At 41.9% G+C, this 25,923-nt stretch overlaps 2 protein-coding genes across 2 annotated transcripts in view; one reads left to right on the plus strand and one right to left on the minus strand.

Moving 5' to 3' along the window:
• The window catches only part of LOC141271684 (uncharacterized), a 241,179-nt gene that overhangs the window by 126,504 nt on the left and 88,752 nt on the right, over positions 1-25,923 (plus strand). The gene's annotated exons all lie outside the window — the stretch shown is intronic.
• LOC141273837 (uncharacterized) overlaps positions 3,233-25,923 on the minus strand; it is a 98,676-nt gene continuing 75,985 nt past the window's right edge. Inside the window, exons 4-10 of the mRNA XM_073686253.1 lie at positions 13,570-13,574; positions 13,364-13,513; positions 13,055-13,234; positions 12,848-12,971; positions 12,667-12,764; positions 12,378-12,468; positions 3,233-4,379 (exon numbers count right to left, since the gene is read on the minus strand). Of these exons, the coding sequence (XP_073542354.1) occupies positions 3,463-4,379; positions 12,378-12,468; positions 12,667-12,764; positions 12,848-12,971; positions 13,055-13,234; positions 13,364-13,513; positions 13,570-13,574 (1,565 nt within the window). The 3' untranslated portion in view covers positions 3,233-3,462. The remainder of the gene's footprint in view (positions 4,380-12,377; positions 12,469-12,666; positions 12,765-12,847; positions 12,972-13,054; positions 13,235-13,363; positions 13,514-13,569; positions 13,575-25,923) is intronic.

The following is a 25,923-nucleotide window of genomic DNA, read 5'->3' on the forward strand; positions in this document are numbered from 1 at the left end:
AATGTTCAAGAATCAGTGACAAAGTTGAAGTTACGCAGGGGATGGATCTTTCAGCAAGACAATGATCCAAAACACCGCTCCAAATCTACTCAGGCATTCATGCAGAGGAACAATTACAATGTTCTGGAATGGCCATCCCAGTCCCCGGACCTGAATATCATTGAACATCTGTGGGATCATTTGAAGAGGGCTGTCCATGCTCGGCGACCATCAAACTTAACTGAACTGGAATTGTTTTGTAAAGAGGAATGGTCAAAAATACCTTCATCCAGGATCCAGGAAATCATTAAAAGCTGCAGGAAGCGACTAGAGGCTGTTATTTTTGCAAAAGGAGGATCTACTAAATATTAATGTCACTTTTCTGGTGAGGTGCCCATACTTATGCACCTGTCAAATTTTGTTTGAATGCAGATTGCACATTTTCTGTTAGTACAATAAACCTCATTTCAAGGCAGAAACATTACTGTGTCCAACAGTTATTACATATATCAAACTGAAATAGCTGTTGCAAAAGCACCAATTTTTATAAAACATTAAGCTTAAGATTAATAGGGGTGCCCAAACTTATTCATATAACTGTATAGATGCTAAATGTGGTTTAGGCACACTGGGGCTCAGAAGGGAGGTGAGTACTTGGATTTGGGAGCGCAGAATTTACTGAATTTCCTTTGGGGGGGCGAGGAGCCATAGCGCTCTTCCAGAGCCTTTGTACTACCAATAACGTGGAAGCCTCCTATATTTCCATTGACAGATGACGGACCTGAGTAGGGACTCGCTTTTTTATGGATTGATTTGAAGCATTTTTTGGGAACATTTTACATAACATTTGGGATCACATTTATCCTGCGCTCTACGCTGAGCCCTTATATTGGGGTTTCCATGTAAATCTCCGAGAGACATGATTCAAATGAAACCCAGAGGGACCCATTAACTAAAAGGAGGCAGCAGAGTTACTCTGAACTCAGTCTGGCCTCAGTTCAGTGGTGTCCTTTTTTTCAGAAGTGCACAAAACTGTGGCAGACTTCGCTTTTATGCACACCTAAAAAGACGGACACCGCCGGATCACAGGCCGAACGGTGTCCACAGTGCCTCCTTCTGCCTCATTGTAGGGAATCTTCTGCATGGGGTTCTGTTTGAATCACGTATTTCAGAGATCTACACAGAAACCCTGGGTGTAACTCTGCGTGCTCAGCACAGAGTGCAGGATAGATGTGTACGGAGCCTTACTGAGATCTTTGGGAGGCAGAATGAACAAATCAGCAGCAGCAGTGTACTGTCACACACTAAAAGACGCTATTTATTGTAAAAACTAGTTTTTTTATCGCCATATTTTGAGAACTATAATTTTTCCATATTTCTGCTAGCAGAGTAATGTAAGGGCTTGTTTTTTGCGGGACAAACTGACGTATTTATTGGTACCATTTTCGTACACATGACATTTTTGATCACTTTCTATTCCGATTTTTGGGTGGCAGAATGAACGAAAAACAGCAATTCAGGAGTTGTTTTTTTTAAGCCATTCAGAGTGTGGTAAAATTAATAAGGCAGCTTTTTCTTCGGGTCGGTACGATTACAGTGATACCACATTTATGATACCATCTTTTTTTTTGCTTTGACGCTTTTACCCAATGATACAAACTATTTTATAGATAAAATAATTATTTTTGCATCACTTTATCCTGAGAGCTGTAACTTTTTTATTTTTAGGCTAAGGGAGCTGTATCACGGCTTATTTTGCCAGACAAGATGATGTTTTCAGCGATACCATTTTTCTTTACATTCGTCTTTTTAATGGCGTTTTAATCCACTTTTTCTTGATCGCAGCATTTAGGGGTTAAAGTACTGGGAGTGGTGTGGGCACTGCTCTTGTCACTGAGTGCCGGGTGTCAGCTGTCAGAATTAGTTGACACCCGGCGGCGATCATGCGCGCACAGTACCTACCGACCTGAACGTATGGATACATCCAAGGTCGTAAAGGGTTAAGAACCATCTGAGATAGACTTAGACACTAACAAAAAAAGAAGAATATCAGTTACACTAACTAAAACCACAGATAGACTAAACAAAAAAGAAAAAACAACCTTAAAGACAAGGAAGACAAATAAGAGGTCAATTATGTGACCTACTCAACCTGAGAGGCAGAAAACAGGATCTCAGTGGAGAGTATTTTGTCGATGCCGAGATAGGCCAAATACATGCCTAGGTCACCTCAGCCGTCTTTTCCTTTTTTCTGGAAGGGACGGTTTGCCAGTCATTCTCCCTGCCTCGTGGGTTCAAATTTTCCTCTTGAGGATGATCTGGGATGTTGAGGTCCCTTCGTCTCAGTAGGTCTCTACCCTCTTCGTATGTCGTGATGGAGTGCCAGGCATTGCTGTGGTTAATGAGGAGATATAAGGGGAAGCCCCATCTGTAAATGATCGAGTTCTCCCGGAGACTAAAGGTAATGGGGACAGATTCCTGCAAAAGCGAAGGCTAGTAGAGGACACATCAGAGAAAATCTTCACTTGGTTGAAGGTTTTGGGGAGTTACCCTTTCCTTCTTGAGCAGAAGAGCAGGTACTCTTTAACATGAAAGAAGTGGATTCTGGTTAGGACATCCCGTGGAGCAGTCACTGGAAGGTGTTTAGGGCACGGGACCCTAAGGCTTTGTCAATAATCATATCATGGCTGGAGCAGTCTGGTTATCATACCTGGGTAATGGGACAGTGCTAAATAAGGGCACGGGCTGCCAGTGCACTGCAGTCAAGGGGCAATCTTCTTCAGCTTCCAAGTCATGCCCCCCTCACTGTCAAATTTTAATTCAGAAAGTCAAAATCATTAAGAAATGGCTCATTTCATAACTAAACCTGACAACTTTTGAAAATATGTAAAACAATGTTACATGATCTGAAAGATCCTTGAGCTAGTCGGGTGGAAGGTCCTTCAGCTGCTCACTCAGGACAGGCAACCTCTGATGGTCCCGGTTCCTTCCTTTCCTGCACTGCACCAATCAGTTACATAAGTGTGGGGCTAGAGGAGAGAGAGCAGTTCTCTCAGTGATCAGAAAGGGCAGTGTCTCAGCGTTCTCCTCTGTCACAGGAAGCTGCCTCCAGTCTATAACACCCAATCACTTATTAGCAAGATTTGTTTCTTGCTAAAAATGTATCTTATAGGCCACGGGATCTGAGTATTAGTGCTTTTATTTAATCAAGGCAAACATGAGGAATGACAAGGGGTTGTGGTAGTAGTGGACAACCCCTTTAAGAAGATACAATTTTCAGTTAAAACATTCCAACATTCTGAACATTAAAAAATATTCTCCCCTGTGTGACTTCTCTGAAGTTTATTAAGAATTGTTTCCCCAAGTAAAAAATTTCTCAAATTAAGAAAATAAAAATGGTTTTTACCCTGTGTGACGTCTCTGGTGACTAAGAAGAGATTTATTCACAAAACATTTTCCACATTCTGAACTGGAGAAAGACTTTTACCCTGTGTGAGTTCTCTGGTGCCTAACAAAACTTGATTTCTGTGTAAAAGATTTCCCACATTCTGAGCATGAAAAAGGCTTCTCACCAGTGTGAGTTCTCTGATGTTGAATAAGACATAATTTCTCTGTAAAACATTTCCCACATTCTGAACATGAAAAACGCTTCTCCCCTGTGTGAGTTCTCTGATGTCTGGTAAGACTTGGTTTCTCTGTAAAACATTTCCCACATTCTGAACATGAAAAAGGCTTCTCCCCTGTGTGAATTCTCTGATGTTTGATCAGACTTGATTTATCTACAAAGCATTTCCCACATTCTGAACATGAAAAACTCTTCTCCCCTGTGTGAATTTTCTGATGGCCAAGAAGATGCGCTTTCTGGTTAAAACATTTCCCACATTCGGAACATGAAAACGGCTTCTCCCCTGTGTGAGTTCTCTGGTGAGTAACAAGATATGAATTCCAAACAAAACATTTACCACATTCTGAACATGAAAATGGCTTTTCCCCTTTGTGAGTTCTCTGGTGACTAACAAGGTCTGATTTCTCTTTAAAACATTTCTCACACTTGGAACAAGAAAATATATTCTCCGCTGTGTGAAATTGTTGATGTTTTAGAAAAGACTTTTGGAGGGGAAAACTATTTCCATATTTTGAACGTGAAAATGGCTTCTTTGTTTTAGGAGCAGTTCGTTTTTTAATGCTTATTTTGTGACTTTGATTTTCCTTAGTAGTCGGTAATGAATCAGAAGACAGGACCTGTTTCAAAAGATCAGATGACAGATCTTTGCTGTGAAGGGATGATGGTAAATCTGGAGTAATGGCATTCACTTCAATTGTATCCTGTGGGATCTCAAGATCATCCGATTTGAAAATTGAAGATGTCAGCTGTCCCTCTGATCTCCTGGTACAGTCATCTGCCAAGAATAAAACCAATTATTATTTTTGAATAAAAAAGGGTTAAATTTTATATTTTTGAACATTTCTACTTAAATTATCCATATCCTGTGCTGGGCTGATTGCAAGCACTACAAGTCAAAAAACAAAAAGCGAGGCTGCCGAGCGTGAAGAGGCTGGATTGAGCGTCCCAGAGGCTGCAGCTAAGTACAAAGGCGGCAGTAAAGTACATAGTTTAACACCAGAGCATAGTTTGGTGTTTTCCTTACTAACCTTCTATTTGTTTTTCTGCTTTTACTTGTATTGTTTATCACCATATAGTATGTGCTCCATGGGCAATGCTACCAGGTGTGTGTCTTGTGAGATGTATGCATGCTTTGAACAGCCGTTTGAGGGTGAAAAAGTCTGCGCTCGATGTCAACGAGTTACATATTTGGAAGCCCAGATACCGGATCTAAACGTGCAGCTAGCGACACTCAGGAGCATTGGAAACCTGGACAGGAGTTTAGAGCTCACTGAGATTGTGCTGGTTAGGGCCAGTGATATGGAGGCGGGTGGAGGTGGGGAAGACCAGAATAGAGAAGAATGTAGCTGGGTAAATGTTACAAGAAGGGGTAGGGGGAAAAGTGCCAGGGAGCCCAGTCCTGATCTGGCACAACCTAGTAAATATGCCTGTTTGGCTGATATTAGGATTGCTATCCCAGGACTGGGATCACTAAAGCAGGACGCTCCTAGCAACCAGGAAGATGACTGTTGTAGGAAGGAGGGTAATAGGAGTGCAGCAAAGACCAGACAGATGGTGGTAGGAGACTCTATAAATAGGCGGACAGACGGAGTCATCTGCCGCCGAGACCGTGAATGCCGAACAGTGTGTTGTCTGCTGGTTGCTCGGGTTCAACATATAGCGGATCGGATACACAGATTGCTGGGTGGGTTTGGGCAAAACTCAGCAGTCATGGTACACATTGGTACTAATGACAAAGTTAGAGGGAGGTGGAAGGTCCTTAAAAATGATTACGGGGAACTAGGAGAGAAGCTGAAGGCCAGGACCTCCAAGAAATACTGTCGGTGCCACATGCGTCACTAGATAGACAGCGGGAGCTTAGGGAGATAAACAAGTAGCTTAGACATTGGTGCAGGAAAGAAGGGTTTGGGTTCATGGAGACCAAGGCCGACCTTCTCACCAGTCCGGTGACAGGGAGCAGGTGGATGCTGGTTGACTTCAGTAATAATCTCTTTTACAATTAGATTTTTGCCCTAGTTTTTACTCAATATTTATTCCTGTACAAAGGACCTTTTTGAATGAATTAAATTTAATGTAATTGACTCCTGGATGTAATGGAATCATGTTATTTTCAAAAAGAGGTGATGTTTTGATTAAAAATGACTATGAATTATATATAATCATATGAAATAATCATGTTCAAAAGGGGATACTTAAAGGGACTATGAACTATATGTAATCATCAGACTAACCATTCATTAGTTACTAAATATTTTAGTGACATATCTGCACATCCTGTATATGTTAATTCTGATAGATATATATCACTTGCACTTTATATTTATATAATTATATACATATTCCCTTTACTATATCCCATTATGGCTAATAAGTAATACATCATACATACTCCCCTGTATGCGTTACCCCCTGATTCCCTCATTTGAGCTTCATTTTTATCTTATTTGTATTGTTGTATGTTTTTTAATTTGTCTATGCTTGTGCCCTTTTGAATTTTTATTACATTAATTGCTATAAAATAAAAAATATTTTTATATGACTTTTTTGTCCAGTGAATATTGTTTTGTTGGTCTATTGATCTTGTGTTTAGATATTGTGAATTTATTTTCTTGGTAACTCTGAGAAACTCCTTCTGTTTTGTAGGATTTATTCTACTGTAGGGAAGGGCCGCATCTCAATGGGGAGGGAGCAGCTATGCTGGGGGGAAAATGGTCAGACGGATGGAGGAGCTTTTAAACTAGGATCTGGGGGGAGGGAGGGTATGCGTGCTTATAAGGGGATAGATAGACTAGACCAGGGATCTCAAACTCAGCTGGGCATATGGGCCGCACACGGAAAAACATTTAATTTGGGGGGTCCGCATTATTTGCATGACAAAGTGACATTTTTAGTGATACCATTTTATTTTTTATACACCTTTTGAATTGGTCCTCATCTTGCAGACATGGTCTCCCATCCAGGTTCCCCATATTGCAGACATGGTCTCCCATCCAGGTTCCCCATATTGCAGACATGGTCTCCCATCCAGGTCCCCCATATTGCAGACATGGTCTCTCATCCAGGTCCCCCATATTGCAGACGTGATCTCCCATCCAGGTCCCCCATATTGCAGACGTGGTCTCCCATCCAGGTCCCCCATATTGCAGACGTGGTCTCCCATCCAGGTCCCCCATATTGCAGAGGTGGTCCCAATATAGCAGGCATGGTCTCCCATCCAGGTCCCCTTGCAGACATGGTCTCCCATCCAGATCCCCTATATTGCAGACATGGTCCCCCATCCAGGTCCCCCATATTGCAGACATGGTCCCCCATATTGCAGACATGGTCCCCCATATTGCAGACATGGTCCTCCCATCCAGGTCCCCCATATTGCAGACATGGTCCCCCATATTGCAGACATGGTCCTCCCATCCAGGTCCCCCATATTGCAGACATGGTCCCCCATATTGCAGACATGGTCCCCCATCCTGGTCCTTATCTTGCAGACATGTCCCCCATCCAGGTCCCCCCCATACTGCACACAGGGTCCGTCCGTCCCCCATACTGCGCACAGGGTCCGTCCGTCCCCCATACTGTGCACAAGGTCCGTCCGTCCCCCATACTGCGCTAAGGGTCCCCATCCCCCCATACTGCGCTAAGGGTCCCCATCCCCCCATACTGCACTAAGGGTCCCCGTCCCCCCATACTGCGCTCAGGGTCCCCGTCCCCCCATACTGCGCTCAGGGTCCCCGTCCCCCCATACTGCGCACAGGGTCTCTGTCCCCCATACTGCGCACAGGGACCCTGTCCCCCCATACTGCGCACAGTGCCCCCCCCATACTGAGCACAGGTCCCCTGTGCTGTATTTCACATGACAGAGAAAAAAAAAAAAAAGATTCTCACCTGTCCTCCGTTCCCTCGGCGTCCTTTCTGCACCTGTGGCCCGCAGGCACAGACCCCGTAATGATCGCGGCTCTCTCCAGCAGCCGCCGACATCAGCGCTGTAATGCAGTGTATTGCCGCGCAGAGACCGGCCCTCTGCACAGCAATACCAGTATCAGCCGCCGGCCTATCAGACGCCAGCAGCTGACATCTGCGTCCCAGCGCAGTAGCGTATGACGTCACTGCCATGCGCAGATGTCAGCTGCTGGCCTCTGATAGGCCGGCGGCTGATACTGGTATTGCTGTGCAGAGGGCCGGTCTCTGCGCGGCAATACACTGCACTACTGCGCTGATGTCGGCGGCTGCTGGAGAGAGCCATGATCGTTACGGGGTCTATGTGCCTGCGGGCCGCAAGAAGCAGCCGGAGGGGCAACAGTGTTTGAGACCCCTGGACTAGACAGAGAGAGTGGGACAGCAGGGGCAATAGAGCATCTAGGGTGGGGCTAGGATATGCAAGGAATGTAGGGAGCTGAGTAGGAGTAGCAAATGTGCTAATTGTATTAAATGTCTGCTGGCAAATGCAAGAAGTCTTGCAAACAAAATGGCTGAACTGGAGGCTCTTATGTCGGTCATGAAATATGATGTGGTAGGTATTACGGAAACCTGGCTGGAAAAAGCCATGACTGAAGCCATGACTGGGTGACAAACATGGAGGGATTACATTTAGAAAGGATAGGAAAGACAAAAAAGGTGGAGGGATGCGTATTTTCGTAAGATCCAACTTAAAACGTGTTCAATGATAACATTGGGAGAAGCTGCGACAATGTAGTCAGTTTGGGTAAATATACATGGGGATGGTCATAATGGAAAGCTGCTAAGAGGAGTTTGTTACAAGCCTCCTAATATAGCTGAACTGGTAGAGGACAAAATGATGGAACAAATTAAAAATGCAGCAAATAATAATAGGGTCCTTATTATGGGGGATTTTAACTATCCAGATTTTCAATGGGACACAGAATCTTCCAGTTGTGCTAAAAGCTACAAATTCTTATCCACAGTTCAGGACAATGACCTCTCTCAGCTCGTAGATGAACCAACCAGGGGAGGTAATCTGCTGGATCTGGTGCTGTCATATAGACCAGATACAATTTCAGATCTAGAGGTCCGGGAGCATTTGGGAAACAGCGACCATAATATGATAAGTTTCAATGTAATATTCAATAAAACATTTCAAAAAGGAAATGCAAAAACCTGAAACTTTAGGAAAGCTGATTTCAACAAATTAAGGGAAGAGCTTAATTGTGTAGACTGGGACCATGTCATGGTAACTGGGGATAGATACCAAACGTAAATGGGGCATGTTTAAGGAAATACTTTGGACTTTGCAAAGGCATTCGATACTGTATCACATAACAGCCTTATACTGAAGCTACAGAAGAAATGACTTAGATGGGTAAGGAATTGGCTAAATGATAGGAAACAAAGGGTTGTCATAAATGGCACATTCTCTAAATGGGACATAGTCAGCAGTGGGGGGCCGCAGGGATCTGTGCTAGGACCAATTCTCTTTAACCTCTATTAATGACCTGGGGGATGGGATTGTGAGTAAAACGTCAGTTTTTGCTGACGATATCAAACTATGTAGGATATTGAAATCTGATCTTGACATTACGATATTGCAGAATGATCTGGATAAGATGACTGAATGGACAAACACTTGGCAGATGAGGTTTAATGTAGATAAATGTAGTGTAATGCACACAGGATGGAGTAATCCTATGGCTACATATACATTAAATGGGAGTATACTCAGGACTACAGAACAGGAGAAGGATTTGGGTATTCTGGTTACAAGTACTCAATGTCAAGCAGCTGCCGCAAAAGCAAACAACATTTTAGGGTGTATAAAAAGAGAAATAAAATCCTGCGATCCCAACGTGTTACCCCTTTATAAATCACTGGTGAGGCCACATCTGGAATATGGAATCCAGTTTTGGGCTCCACATTTCAAAATGGATATTCAGAAGTTAGAGTCAGTTCAAAGGTGGCAACTAGATTATTACAAGGGATGTAGGCTTCTCATATGATGAGAGGTTGGAAAAGTTGAGCTTGTTTAGCTTAGAAAAACGACGGATCTCACTGACATGTATAAATATATGTGTGGTCAGTACAAAGGTGTAGCACATGACTTATTCCTTCCAAAGACTAAGGACCAGGGGGCAATCATTACTGGTGGAAGAAAGGCGATTCCGGCACCTAAACAGTAAAGGGTTCTTTACAGTCAGAGCAGTCGGACTGTGGAATGCCCTACTACAGGAGGTAGTAATGGCCGACACTATAACAGCTTTCAAAAAAGGGCTGGATGATTTCCTCGCTACAGGTAATATGGTGTCCTAGAGTTAAATTAGACAAAATGTTACACCTATAGTAGTACATTTGATCCAGGGTTCCTGTACTGATCGCCTTTCTCGGGGTCAAGAAGGAATTTTTCCCCATGATGCAAATTGGCTGAATGTATCCTTGGTTTTTTGCCTTCTTCTGGATCAAAAGATTTAGGTACAGGGATTTTAGTAATACAATAACAGTAATACAAAAAATAAAACTAATTAAAAATTATTTATGGTTATTTGTAATTGTAATAGTGCAGTAATAATAAAAATGGTAATCCATTTGTGAGGCCTAGTTCCAGTAAGTTAGTGTAGTGTTGGTATGGGGAGTACAATTGGGGGAGAAAGGTTGAACTTGATGGACCTAGGTCTTTATCCAATCTACGTTACTATGTTACACTATCTGACTTCCAAACAAGAACCCATGTATCTAGCTAATATCTTTCAGTACAAGGGCGCACACTCAGCAGCGTCTGTGTCCTTCAGTAACATGGATAAAATGGCGCTGAGGGAACATGGCCGGTTTTTATATCGAGAGGAAATGTGATTTCAGCAGCGAATTGCAGAAGCCCTTGTATCTGGACACTGTGGATGCTTCCTGCGCTCTGACTGGCTAGCCACGCATTCCTGACTTAAAGTTACCGGCTACAGGACAAAATAAATAAATAAAAAAATTACAAGCGCACCACTGATCTATCACCCCACTCATCTGCCACATCCCCCCGCTCATCATAAACAAGCACTATGCTAGCCAAACTGTTCAAAACGCTGTAGTTGCCCCGCAATCACGTTCCCGCATTTATTCCCCGAACTTTGCCGATTTTTTCCAATTTTAAGAAATTTTGCTTGCATTTCCGATCATGAATCCGAATGTGCCATATTCGTATCAAATTGAGGCTGCGTGCCCACAATGCGTTTTTCAAGCGTTTTTGCTGTGGAAACGCTTGAAAAACACTTGGTAATACGTGCCCCATGGGTCCCAATGACAATCCGCATGTTCTGTGCCTATGCTGCTTAATTTTCCGCAGGGGATTTTATGTGCGGGAAAATCCGCAGCATCTCCATTATTTTTGCGTTTATGCATGCGGAATTGCCTACTCAATGCATTAGAAAAACGCATGGCAATTCCGCATGTCAAAAACGCGCCAAAAACAAGTGTTAGATTCCGCACGCGTTTTTTCTGGCAAGGAGATGCAGAAATGAAGCGGAAATTTTCCGCTTCGTTTCTGCATTGAGGGCACATAACCTTAGGTTGTAAGATTGGATTTCGAATAAATTCGCTCATCACTACTCACCAAGCTGCTTGCCTATTGTCCTGTAGCCAATCCCAGCCTTGTGCAGGTCTACAGGTGTCCTTAGACATCTCTTTGGTCTTGGCCATGGGGCAGAGATTGGAGTGTGATTGATTGATTGAGTGTGTGGACAGGTGTCTTTTATACAGGTAACGAGTTCAAACAGGTGCAATTAATACAGGTAATGAGTGCAGAGTAGGAGGGCTTCTTAAAGAAAAACTAACAGGTCTGTGAGAGAACAGAATTCTTGCTGGTTGGTAGGTGATCAAATACTTATTTAATGCAATAAAATACAGTTTAATTATTTAAAAATCATACAATGTGATTTTCTGGATTTTTTTTAAGATTCTGTCTCTCACAGGTGAAGTGTACCTACGATAAACTTGCAAAATCAGCAGTGTATCAAATACTTATTTTCCCCACAGTAGCAGCAGCTATGGACGTCCATCACGATAGCTTCATCCTCATCGCTAATGCTATAATATGAGAAGTTCAGCTAACAGGCTCTAATGATTGGCATTATCTAGGAGACTGTCTATTGTACTATATGATTGCTGAAAAGATTAGGGATAAAGCAAGAGAATCTCTCAATATCCTATAACTGCTGCTATAAGCACAAGATAAGAGAAACTGCCAATGTGTCGGCTTCATGAATTTTAAAGCTTACCACAGTGAATTTATTCACAGTTCTCCTGAATAAATTGTTCTGTTAGATAGAAACGGTAGGAAGATCTATTATCCTGATTAAACAAACATAATTGATATATATTGCAATAATCTTGAGTGACAAACTCTTTACTACTAATATCCTAGCTGACTTTCAGTTCTGGGACCATTGAGTCAATAATTTTTACATTTTGCTACTATATTTCTAGTTTTAATCGTGAAAAAATAAAAGTTAATTTTTACCATTTACTCCAATTGGATTAGTCTGTGAAATTTGGAAATATAAGTTTTGGAGATATATAATAATTTGTCAGAGCAGTGAATGGATTTACAGATCTGGGCAGTTAAAGGTCAGCATCTCCTAATCCCAGGGGGGAGGTGGATCCTCCAGGTTGTAAGTTCTATAGAAAAGGGCTTTCATAATTCACAAAGTCATTTGAACAGTTTTCGGTGGAAGAGAATGTTGTACTTTAATGGAAAAATGGTGATCACACGACCTATAAAGCAGCCACAGCCGGTGACTGAGAAGAATCTGTGACTTTTCTACATTTAGTGGTTACTACTCACCTGGGTGGTCATATGTAGGAATCCCCTCTTTACACCGCTCATCACCCCTTACATATGTCTCTGTAGTATTAATATGGGTCAGATCTTCACCCTGAAACAAATATTGTAAAAGTCACAAACAGATGGAGAAGTCCCATCTATGATCAGCTCTAATCCTGCCATCTCCAACGTACTCATTACACAAGTATAAAACATATAATACTGGTGGATAAAACAAGACTGAGCACAAGACCTTCACAGCAGTCTACACATCATAGGGGAGATCTCATGACACCTTCTCTCCATCTACCTGATGATCCTGAGAAACATTGGGATCTTCTTGTTTACAGTCATGTGGAAGAAAAGGACGGGGACATCTCTCTGGTGTTGTCCTCTTACTGGATCGATCTGGAGGAAACACATACAAGGACTGAATTCATTCTTTACATACAGATAATTATAGTCCGTGTGTATTTAGTCCTGTCTATTACCTGGTGATGTGAGGGGCTGGGGAACCTCCATCATGACGTCCTTGTACAGATCTTTGTGTCCTTCTAAATACTCCCACTCCTCCATGGAGAAATAGACGGCGACATCCTGACACCTTATAGGAACCTGACACATATAATGATACCGTCATCCCCCCGATCCCTCCATAGCACTACTGTATAATGTCCCAGCATTCCCAGCAGTGTCACCTCTCCAGTCAGCAGCTCAATCATCTTGTAGGTGAGTTCTAGGATCTTCTGGTCATTGATGTCATCATGTATCAGGGGGTGAGGTGGAGGCCCAGTGATTGGGCTCAGGGGTCTTCCCCATCCCTCAGACACAGGTGCCTGACAGCGCTCACTAGAGGTCTTCTTCACTACTGTATAATCCTGGTAATGGAGAGACACATTAATAAATCTCACTCCAGACATTACCAGAGTCCTCACCTCTCCAGTTCTGTCCATCTGTTATTCCCATAGATAAGAATGATGTAATGTGACGTCATCAGAATCTCTCACCTCTCCAGTAAGCCGGAAGAGGATCTCTAGAGTGAGGTGTAATATCCTCTCCGCCATCTTGTCTCTGTCCATAACCATCCTTGATGGGTAAATCAGGAAAATTCTCTTATATAGAAGATATTCACTGAGAGGGTCCGATATTGTAGAGACCTGAATGAGAAGAAGATGAGACGATGTAACATTATAAAAATCCTGTGTGATAATACAATTACTGGAGATAATAAGGGAAACATATGAGGAGATATATTATTTTACAGTATCTAGTTTTCTTCTTTACATCTAGTAATAAAACCTATATATTTTAGACCACAGACCACAAGCAGTTTCTTCCTTGGAGTCTGTAGCTGAATATGTTTCTCATAGACTCATCTTCCATAACGCTAATTCGCGTCTCATTTAAATCTTTATGACAACCCAAAACATCCAAATAACCCTGATCAAAAGTTCACATACCCTGGTGATTTTGGCCTGATAACATGCACAGAATTTGACACAAATGGGTTTGAATGGCAACTAAAGGTAACATCCTCACCTGTAACCTGTGTGCTTGTAATCAGTGTCTGTGCATAAAAGCTGAGTGAGTTTCTGGGATCCAGACAGACTCTTGCATCTTTCATCCAGCCACTGACGTTTCTGGATTGTGAGTGAAAAGAATTGTCAACGGATCTACGAGAAAAGGTAGTTGAACTATATAACACAAGAAAGGGATACAAAAATAAATAGCCAAGGAATTGATAATGCCAGTCAGCAGCATTCAAACTATGAATAACAAATGGAAAATAAGGGGCTCTGTAAAAACCAAACCATGGTCAGGTAGACCAACAAAAATTTCAGCCACAACTGCCAGGAAAATTGTTTGGGATTCAAAGAAAAACCCACAAATAACATCAGCTGTAATTCATGACTCTATGAAAACTAGCGGGGTGGCTGTTTCAAGATGCACAATAAGGAGGCAATTAAAGAAAAATGGGTGCATGGTCGCCAGAAGAAAGCCATTACTGCGCAAATGCCACAAAGCATCTCGCCTACAATACGCCAAACAGCACAGAGACAAGCCTCAAAACTTCTGGAACAAGGTAATTTGGAGTGATGAGACCAAAATTGAACTTTTTGGCCACAACCATAAACATTACATTTAGATAGAGGTCAACAAGGCCTATGATGAAAGGAACACCATTCCTACTGTAAAGCACGGAGGTGGATCGCTTATGTTTTGGGATTGTGCGAGCTACAAAGGCACAGGAAACTTGGTAAAAGTTGAAGGAAAGATGAATGCAGCACGTTATCAGCAAATACTGGAGGCAAATTTGCACTCATCAGCCTGGAAGCTGCGCATGGGACGTACTTGAACGTTCCAACATGACAAGTGATTTTGATGACTGATTCTGACAAGTGATTTTGATGAGTGATTCTGACAAGTGATTTTAACGAGTGATTCTGACAAGTGATTTTGACGAGTGATTCTGACAAGTGATTTTGACGAGTGATTCTGACAAGTGATTTTGACAAATGATTCTGACAAGTGATTTTGACGAGTGATTCTGACAAGTGATTTTGATGAGTGATTCTGACAAGTGATTTTGACGAGTGATTTTGACGAGTGATTCTGACAAGTGATTTTGACGAGTGATTCTGACAAGTGATTTTGACAAATGATTCTGACAAGTGATTTTGACGAGTGATTCTGACAAGTGATTTTGATGAGTGATTCTGACAAGTGATTTTGATGAGTGATTCTGACAAGTGATTTTGACGAGTGATTCTGACAAGTGATTTTGACAAATGATTCTGACAAGTGATTTTGACGAGTGATTCTGACAAGTGATTTTGATAAGTGATTCTGACAAGTGATTTTGACGAGTGATTTTGACGAGTGATTCTGACAAGTGATTTTGACGAGTGATTCTGACAAGTGATTTTGACAAATGATTCTGACAAGTGATTTTGACGAGTGATTCTGACAAGTGATTTTGATGAGTGATTCTGACAAGTGATTTTGATGAGTGATTCTGACAAGTGATTTTGACGAGTGATTCTGACAAGTGATTTTGACAAATGATTCTGACAAGTGATTTTGACGAGTGATTCTGACAAGTGATTTTGATGAGTGATTCTGACAAGTGATTTTGATGAGTGATTCTGACAAGTGATTTTGATGAGTGATTCTGACAAGTGATTTTGACGAGTGATTCTGACAAGTGATTTTGACAAATGATTCTGACAAGTGATTTTGACGAGTGATTCTGACAAGTGATTTTGATGAGTGATTCTGACAAGTGATTTTGACGAGTGATTCTGACAAGTGATTTTGATGAGTGATTCTGACAAGTGATTTTGACGAGTGATTCTGACAAGTGATTTTGACGAGTGATTCTGACAAGTGACTTTGACAACTGTAATAATAATAATAAAAAAAAATTAACTGTTCGCTGTTGGGACTTGACCCCAAAATTCTGTGTCCCAAAGCCAGTGCACTAACCACTGAACTATAAACTCAGCTGTAAAAATATAGGAGTTCTATTTGGTTACATTATTTTCAGTGCACACTTGTCTAAAACTCATTGGGACAGACTGAAAGCAAGCCAAATTCAAATGATATTTAATTTTGATGTGTGAGTCTGATGTGTCTGATGTGTGACTTACTTCAAACTTCAGAATCATAATGACTTTTAGTCATCCTGAGTATTTTCATGGTTGATCTCATAAGACAAGAAAAGGTATCAGTTAGTATCACTTGACTGGATAGCGCAATAGTAAGGCACCAGTCTCTAAAGCTGCAGTGTTAGATTTCAAATCCTGATAGGAATAAGATATTTTTTTTTATTATTATTACTATGGCTATTTCGCACACAAACTACAGGGGTGTTTTACTTTTAATATCTGACACTCAGATTGTCATCCTGATGTGTTAACAGTTTCAGACACGCTGTCTATTTGCATGGTAAATTACATAGCCAAAGTAAATTGGGAGTTTGTAGCCAGTTCTTTGGTGGATGGAAATAAAAATTTACAATAAAGACATTTTATCACTAGACCCCTTTAAGAAATTATGCAAATATAAAGTCACTTGGAAATATATATGCAGTAAATTAGTGCCTCCCAATTTAGTTTGGCTATGTAATTTACCATGCAAATAGACAGTGTATAATAGATCTCTCTGTCTGTAATGACTCTATATAATAGATCCCTCTGTGTGTAATGACTCTACATAATAGATCCCTCTGTGTGTAATGACTCTATATAATAGATCCCTCTGTGTGTAATGACTCTATATAATAGATCCCTCTGTGTGTAATGACTCTATATAATAGATCCCTCTGTGTGTAATGACTATATAATAGATCTCTCTGTCTGTAATGACTCTATATAATAGATCCCTCTGTGTGTAATGACTCTATATAATAGATCCCTCTGTGTGTAATGACTCTATATAATAGACCCCTCGGTGTGTAATGACTCTATATAATAGATCTCTCTGTGTGTAATGACTCTATATAATAGATCCCTCTGTGTGTAATGACTCTATATAATAGATCACTCTGTGTGTAATGACTATATAATAAATCCCTCTGTGTGTAATGACTCTATATAATAGATCCCTCTGTGTGTAATGAGGCTCTATAATAGATCCCTCTATGTGTAATGACTCTATATAATAGATCCCTCTGTGTGTAATGACTCTATATAATAGATCCCTGTGTGTAATGACTTTATATAATAGATCCCTCTGTGTGTAATGACTCTATCTAATAGATCCCTCTGTGTGTAATGACTCTATCTAATAGATCCCTCTGTGTGTAATGACTCTATATAATAGATCCCTCTGTGTGTAATGACTCTATCTAATAGATCCCTCTGTGTGTAATGACTCTATATAATAGATCTCTCTGTCTGTAATGACTTTTATATAATAGATCCCTCTGTGTGTAATGACTCTATATAATAGATCCCTCTGTGTGTAATGACTCTATATAATAGATCCCTCTGTGTGTAATGACTCTATATAATAGATCCCTCTGTGTGTAATGACTCTATATAATAGATCCCTCTGTGTGTAATGACTCTATATAATATATCCCTCTGTGTGTAATGACTCTATATAATAGATCTCTCTGTCTGTAATGACTCTATATAATAGATCCCTCTGTGTGTAATGACTCTATATATTAGATCCCTCTGTGTGTAATGACTCTATATAATAGACCCCTCGGTGTGTAATGACTCTATATAATAGATCTCTCTGTGTGTAATGACTCTATATAATAGATCCCTCTGTGTGTAATGACTCTATATAATAGATCACTCTGTGTGTAATGACTCTATATAATAAATCACTCTGTGTGTAATGACTCTATATAATAGATCCCTCTGTGTGTAATGAGGCTCTATAATAGATCCCTCTGTGTGTAATGACTCTATATAATAGATCCCTCTGTGTGTAATGACTCTATATAATAGATCCCTGTGTGTAATGACTTTATATAATAGATCCCTCTGTGTGTAATGACTCTATATAATAGATCCCTCTGTGTGTAATGACTCTATATAATTGATCCCTCTGTGTGTAATGACTCTATATAATAGATCCCTCTGTGTGTAATGACTCTATATAATAGATCCCTCTGTGTGTAATGACTCTATATAATAGATCTCTCTGTCTGGAATGCCTCTATATAATAGATCCCTCTGTGTGTAATGACTCTATATAATAGATCCCTCTGTGTGTAATGACTCTATATAATAGACCCCTCGGTGTGTAATGACTCTATATAATAGATCTCTCTGTGTGTAATGACTCTACATAATAGATCCCTCTGTGTGTAATGACTCTATATAATAGATCACTCTGTGTGTAATGACTCTATATAATAAATCCCTCTGTGTGTAATGACTCTATATAATAGATCCCTCTGTGTGTAATGAGGCTCTATAATAGATCCCTGTGTGTAATGACTCTATATAATAGATCCCTGTGTGTAATGACTTTATATAATAGATCCCTCTGTGTGTAATGACTCTATATAATAGATCCCTCAGTGTGTAATGACTCTATATAATAGATCCCTCTGTGTGTAATGACTCTATATAATAGATCACTCTGTGTGTAATGACTCTATATAATAGATCCCTCTGTGTGTAATGACTCTATATAATAGATCCCTCTGTGTGTAATGACTCTATATAATAGATCCCTGTGTGTAATGACTCTATAATAGATCCCTCTGTGTTAATTACTCTATATTATAGATCCCTCTGTGTGTAATGACTCTATATAATAGATCCCTCTGTGTGTAATGACTCTATATAATAGATCCCTCTGTGTTAATTACTCTATATAATAGATCCCTGTGTGTAAAGACTCTATATAATAGATCCCTCTGTGTGTAATGAGGCTCTATAATAGATCCCTCTGTGTGTAATGACTCTATATAATAGATCCCTCTGTGTGTAATGACTCTATATAATAGATCCCTGTGTGTAATGACTTTATATAATAGATCCCTGTGTGTGTAATGACTCTATATAATAGATCCCTCTGTGTGTAATGACTCTATATAATAGATCCCTCTGTGTGTAATGACTCTATATAATAGATCCCTCTGTGTGTAATGACTCTATATAATAGATCCCTCTGTGTGTAATGACTCTATATAATAGATCTCTCTGTCTGGAATGCCTCTATATAATAGATCCCTCTGTGTGTAATGACTCTATATAATAGATCCCTCTGTGTGTAATGACTCTATATAATAGACCCCTCGGTGTGTAATGACTCTATATAATAGATCTCTCTGTGTGTAATGACTCTATATAATAGATCCCTCTGTGTGTAATGACTCTATATAATAGATCACTCTGTGTGTAATGACTCTATATAATAAATCCCTCTGTGTGTAATGACTCTATATAATAGATCCCTCTGTGTGTAATGAGGCTCTATAATAGATCCCTGTGTGTAATGACTCTATATAATAGATCCCTGTGTGTAATGACTTTATATAATAGATCCCTCTGTGTGTAATGACTCTATATAATAGATCCCTCAGTGTGTAATGACTCTATATAATAGATCCCTCTGTGTGTAATGACTCTATATAATAGATCACTCTGTGTGTAATGACTCTATATAATAGATCCCACTGTGTGTAATGACTCTATATAATAGATCCCTGTGTGTAATGACTCTATATAATAGATCCCTGTGTGTAATGACTCTATATAATAGATCCCTCTGTGTTAATTACTCTATATTATAGATCCCTCTGTGTGTAATGACTCTATATAATAGATCCCTCTGTGTGTAATGACTCTATATAATAGATCCCTCTGTGTTAATTACTCTATATAATAGATCCCTGTGTGTAAAGACTCTATATAATAGATCCCTCTGTGTGTAATGAGGCTCTATAATAGATCCCTCTGTGTGTAATGACTCTATATAATAGATCCCTCTGTGTGTAATGACTCTATATAATAGATCCGTGTGTAATGACTTTATATAATAGATCCCTGTGTGTGTAATGACTCTATATAATAGATCCCTCTGTGTGTAATGACTCTATATAATAGATCCCTCTGTGTGTAATGACTCTATATAATAGATCCCTCTGTGTGTAATGACTCTATATAATAGATCTCTCTGTCTGGAATGCCTCTATATAATAGATCCCTCTGTGTGTAATGACTCTATATAATAGATCCCTCTGTGTGTAATGACTCTATATAATAGACCCCTCGGTGTGTAATGACTCTATATAATAGATCTCTCTGTGTGTAATGACTCTATATAATAGATCCCTCTGTGTGTAATGACTCTATATAATAGATCACTCTGTGTGTAATGGCTCTATATAATAGATCCCTCTGTGTGTAATGACTGTATATAATAGATCCCTCTGTGTGTAATGACTCTATATAATAGATCCCTCTGTGTGTAATGACTGTATATAATAGATCCCTCTGTGTGTAATGACTCTATATAATAGATCCCTCTGTGTGTAATGACTCTATATAATAGACCCCTCGGTGTGTAATGACTCTATATAATAGATCTCTGTGTGTAATGACTCTATATAATAGATCCCTCTGTGTGTAATGACTCTATATAATAGATCCCTCTGTGTGTAATGACTCTATATAATAAATCCCTCTGTGTGTAATGACTCTATATAATAGATCCCTCTGTGTGTAATGAGGCTCTATAATAGATCCCTCTGTGTGTAATGACTCTATATAATAGATCCCTCTGTGTGTAATGACTCTATATAATAGATCCCTGTGTGTAATGACTTTATATAATAGATCCCTCTGTGTGTAATGACTCTATATAATAGATCCCTCAGTGTGTAATGACTCTATATAATAGATCCCTCTGTGTGTAATGACTCTATATAATAGATCACTCTGTGTGTAATGACTCTATATAATAGATCCCTCTGTGTGTAATGACTCTATATAATAGATCCCTCTGTGTGTAATGACTCTATATAATAGATCCCTCTGTGTTAATTACTCTATATAATAGATCCCTGTGTGTAAAGACTCTATATAATAGATCCCTCTGTGTGTAATGACTCTATATAATAGATCCCTCTGTGTGTAATGACTCTATATAATAGATCCCTCTGTGTGTAATGACTCTATATAATAGATCGCTGTGTGTAATGACTCTATATAATAGATCCCTCTGTGTGTAATGACTCTATATAATAGATCACTCTGTGTGTAATGACTCTATATAATATAGGAGTTTCACTTTTTGTATTGAAGAACTGAAATAAACTAACTTTTTGATGATATTCTAATTTAGTGAGAAACGCTTGTAGCACTGGTGTGTGCATATGAATAAAGGAAACGGCTGTATACATGTGTATATAAGACTGGTAACATATATATAATGGTGATTGTGTCCTTCTGTCCGAAGCCTGCACTATTTGTTTCCAGAGTCAGCGCATGTGCATGCCGCATTACGGCGCCGCTTTATTGAAGATATTGAGTGTGCGAATTCACAGACACAGTGTCTTCAATACAATGACACCGGAGGGTATTACAGAGCACAAACTTGCCGGGTCCATGTGCCACAATACACGCTGCCGGCCAATCAAGGGCCAGCAGTGACGGTGGCGTGCATGTGACTGGGCGCATCGCAGTGATGTCGTTCACCCCCGTTGCTTGGACACTGAAGTCAGCTACAGTCTTCAGAAGACGACGATGCCCTGCAGGGGAGCGGGGGAGAGGCGAGTAGGATGAGGGGATTGTTCAGGTTGGGAATAGATGGGGACGGTGGTGAGGAGTCAGATGTGTCTGTGCTGTAATCTCCGCAGACGAGTCCTGGCTGGAGAAGTCACAATGTCTTTCTGAGAAAGATGGAAAAGTGAACGACTCCATCAGAAAGAACATCAGCTGTGATTATCTGTAACTGTGCTGTATAGTCTATATGTCCTGCAGGACCGGGATCTACCACTAGATGTCACTGTATGGCGGGAATAGTGTGGGACTTTGTGGAGATTTTTCTTTCAGTTACAGCGCGGTCATCTCCAGTAATAGGCTGCACCAGCATAGTATGATCATAGGTTACCAGTAAGGGACCACTCAGATACTGCGCCCCCCGGAGCTGAACACCTAGCTACACCTCTGCAAGTGTTCACACCACACAGAGACCCCAAAAGAGTCTCCGTGCTGAAGGGGTTAATGCGCCCAGTAATGGTGGTCTCCACATACCTCCACCTGCAGAGCCGCCACCACATATATGGCTGCTCTGTGCGCACAGGAGCTGTGATGAGGTCACAGGAGGGGAGGAGTCAGGGGTCACATGATCAGGGGCCTCAGTGGATGCAGGACTCTGCTGTGCTGGTTGTCATGGTGCTGGATGAGCTGAAGTTTATGTGTGGGGTCAGGAGGGGTTTACAGTGTGGATGTAGCAGAGCCGCGTGTGTACGAGGTGTAAGGAGCAGAGCCGTGTGTGTACGAGGTGTACGGAGCAGAGCCGCGTGTGTACGAGGTGTACGGAGCAGAGCCGCGTGTGTACGAGGTGTACGGAGCAGAGCCGTGTGTGTACGAGGTGTACGGAGCAGAGCCGTGTGTGTACGAGGTGTACGGAGCGGAGCCGCGTGTGTACGAGGTGTACGGAGCAGAGCCATGTGTGTACGAGGTGTACGGAGCGGAGCCGCGTGTGTACGAGGTGTACGGAGCAGAGCCGCGCGTGTACGAGGTGTACGGAGCAGAGCCGCGCGTGTACGAGGTGTACGGAGCAGAGCCGCGTGTGTACGAGGTGTACGGAGCAGAGCCGCGTGTGTACGAGGTGTACGGAGCAGAGCCGCGTGTGTACGAGGTGTACGGAGCAGAGCCGCGCGTGTACGAGGTGTACGGAGCAGAGCCGTGTGTGTACGAGGTGTACGGAGCGGAGCCGCGTGTGTACGAGGTGTACGGAGCGGAGCCGTGTGTGTACGAGGTGTACGGAGCGGAGCCGCGCGTGTACGAGGTGTACGGAGCAGAGCCGCGCGTGTACGAGGTGTACGGAGCAGAGCCGCGCGTGTACGAGGTGTACGGAGCAGAGCCGCGCGTGTACGAGGTGTACGGAGCAGAGCCGCGCGTGTACGAGGTGTACGGAGCGGAGCCGCGCGTGTACGAGGTGTACGGAGCGGAGCCGCGCGTGTACGAGGTGTACGGAGCGGAGCCGCGCGTGTACGAGGTGTACGGAGCGGAGCCGCGCGTGTACGAGGTGTACGGAGCGGAGCCGCGCGTGTACGAGGTGTACGGAGCGGAGCCGCGCGTGTGCGAGGTGTACGGAGCGGAGCCGCGCGTGTGCGAGGCGTACGGAGCGGAGCCGCGCGTGTGCGAGGCGTACGGAGCGGAGCCGCGCGTGTGCGAGGCGTACGGAGCGGAGCCGCGCGTGTGCGAGGCGTACGGAGCGGAGCCGCGCGTGTACGAGGCGTACGGAGCGGAGCCGCGCTGTACGAGGCGTACGGAGCGGAGCCGCGCGTGTACGAGGCGTACGGAGCGGAGCCGCGCGTGTACGAGGCGTACGGAGCGGAGCCGCGCGTGTACGAGGCGTACGGAGCGGAGCCGCGCGTGTACGAGGCGTACGGAGCGGAGCCGCGCGTGTACGAGGCGTGTGGAGCGGAGCCTGGTGTGTACGAGGCGTGCGGAGCGGAGCCTGGTGTGTACGAGGCGTGCGGAGCGGAGCAGCGCGTGTACGAGGCGTGCGGAGCGGAGCCGGGCGTGTACGAGGCGTGCGGAGCGGAGCAGCGCGTGTACGCGGCGTACGGAGCGGAGCCGTGTGTGTACGAGGTGTACGGAGCGGAGCCGGGTGTGTATGAGGCGTGCGGAGCAGATGCTGCCCCTCTCCAGGAGCGATCACAGCAGCACGACCTGAGACGTTCTTGTTCTACACAGACTGTCCTGACAGAACACGGCTCGTCAGGACGTAGCCCCGACCTCCAGCGACAGCCGGACAGTCCCATTGGATCGGGGACGGTTGGGAGGTTTCTGTATATAAGTTGTGTGTGATAATTGTAGAATTATTAATGTCTTAGCATAAAAGGATGTACCGGAGTGTTTGTGCCGGGGTCCACATGCATGGGAGGGGGTTGAGGCGGTGCTGGCTGTATTATGCAGACGGCATCTGCCTGTAACAGTAGTAACCAGAAACTACTAGAAACTCTGCACCAAAATGAAGCAAATCCTTATTCTGGGGACTTCGCCTTGTACGTAACACCCCCGGATCCGGTACAAGCCGGGCAGATGTTCTCATTCATGTCATTTTCTGCTGAAGGTTCTGCGGTTTTCTGGAAACTATAAAAAAGAAAAAGCGTAAAACAATATTTGTTTCTGCTGCATTGACATAAGTACAATCTTTCATTATATATAAATCTATTACACGTCGGGTCAATGCTGTAACGAAAACAAAAATAATAACCTTACTTTGATTTTTTCCCCCATTTTTCAATACTTTATGTGCTAAATTGAATGTTCTCATTCCAAAGAACAACTAGTCCCACAAAACACAAGCCCTCCGTCTGTGTTAATGAAAAAACAAAGTTAGATTTTTTGGGAAAAAGGGAGGAAAAAAACAAAAAATTGGTCTTGTCAGAATAATGTAATTGCTATATATATATATATATATATATTTAAAATTGAATAATTTTACCCCAAAATTGTGATCTCTGATAATATTATCATTCTTCATGCGAGATTAATCATTAGTCTGTAGATAAATCCAAACATCTGGAAGATGTAGAACAATATATCTGTGATTCTCTTCTGCCGGGATAAGCGCCTCCTTTCTGTGATTGAGAAAACGCTTGAAAGATTCAGAAAGTCCGATGAGTTTTTGGAGCTTATTGTAAAGGGCCTTAATGACGACCTGGGAAAGAAACCACCAGAAACAAAGGATCCAACCAGGTAAGTTCTAATGATCCCATCTGATAAAATGATCAGCTTTATTTCCATGGGATCGTTCTGTAGCAGAGATGGGACCTGCAGCATTTTGATCCTGAACTTCACTATGTATAGATGTAGCAAAGCTTAATGTGACAATTCACACAGCGCATTGATAAATTGTCTCAGAAGGTTAGCTCTCATAACAGAATTAACATCACTTATAGTGGAACTAAACTTACAATTTATTTTCAGAATTGTGAAAATTATGGCACTTTGCAAAGCACTTCATTAGTTTCTTTGGCGTCATATCCGTAAAATGATCATATTAAAGTGGTTTCCAGACCCTGCTTTTCCCGAGTGCAGGAGCGTTGCTGGGGTCCTAAGAGATCAGGGACCCCAGCCCCAAAGTACATGTTTCCCCATATAACCTCCCTGCCACTTAAAAGAGGATTTATACATATATAATTACAGTATACCACTGTTACTAATCTAAAATACACGATACAAAGACCAATATTCCCAAAATTACTACTATACAAGGCCAAAATGATCCTGCTACACAATGTCCTCTACCATCACCACCACACAGTGAGTCCATATATGAAAGAAAACCCCGCAGAGTAAAAGACCATCAAAGGAGTCCAGGGAGTATAAAATCTATCATATTTATTCAGCAATAGAAGAATAGGATGATGGGGGAAGGGACACAACACATATGTGATTGTTAGACATGTAAGCGAAAAAAAGCAAGGCACGCAAGGAAGGGGCCATTCCAGGTATAATGGCTGTCTATAGTATCATCATGGGTATACTAAAATATCCCAAAATAGACACCGCATATATTCCACTGGGGGCAACAGTCATCATATGCAGGTGCATCTCACTAAATTACAATATCATCAAAAAGTTAATTTATTTCAGTTCTTCAATACAAAAAGTGAAACTCATATATTATATAGAGTCATTACAGACAGAGTGATATATTTCTAGTGTTTATTTCTGTTAATGTAGAGGATTATGGCTTACAGCCAATGAAAACACTAAAGTTATTATCTCAGTAAATTAGAATAATGAACAAAAAACACCTGCAACGGCTTCCTAAGTGTTTAAAAATGTCACATAGTCTGTTTCAGTAGGCTCCACAATCATGGGGAAGACTGCTGACTTGACAAATGCCA

This window comes from Phyllobates terribilis, unplaced genomic scaffold (assembly GCF_046119375.1).
Source record: "Phyllobates terribilis strain yellow unplaced genomic scaffold, ASM4611937v1 Scaffold_5__5_contigs__length_657084704, whole genome shotgun sequence".
NCBI lineage: Eukaryota > Metazoa > Chordata > Amphibia > Anura > Dendrobatidae > Phyllobates > Phyllobates terribilis.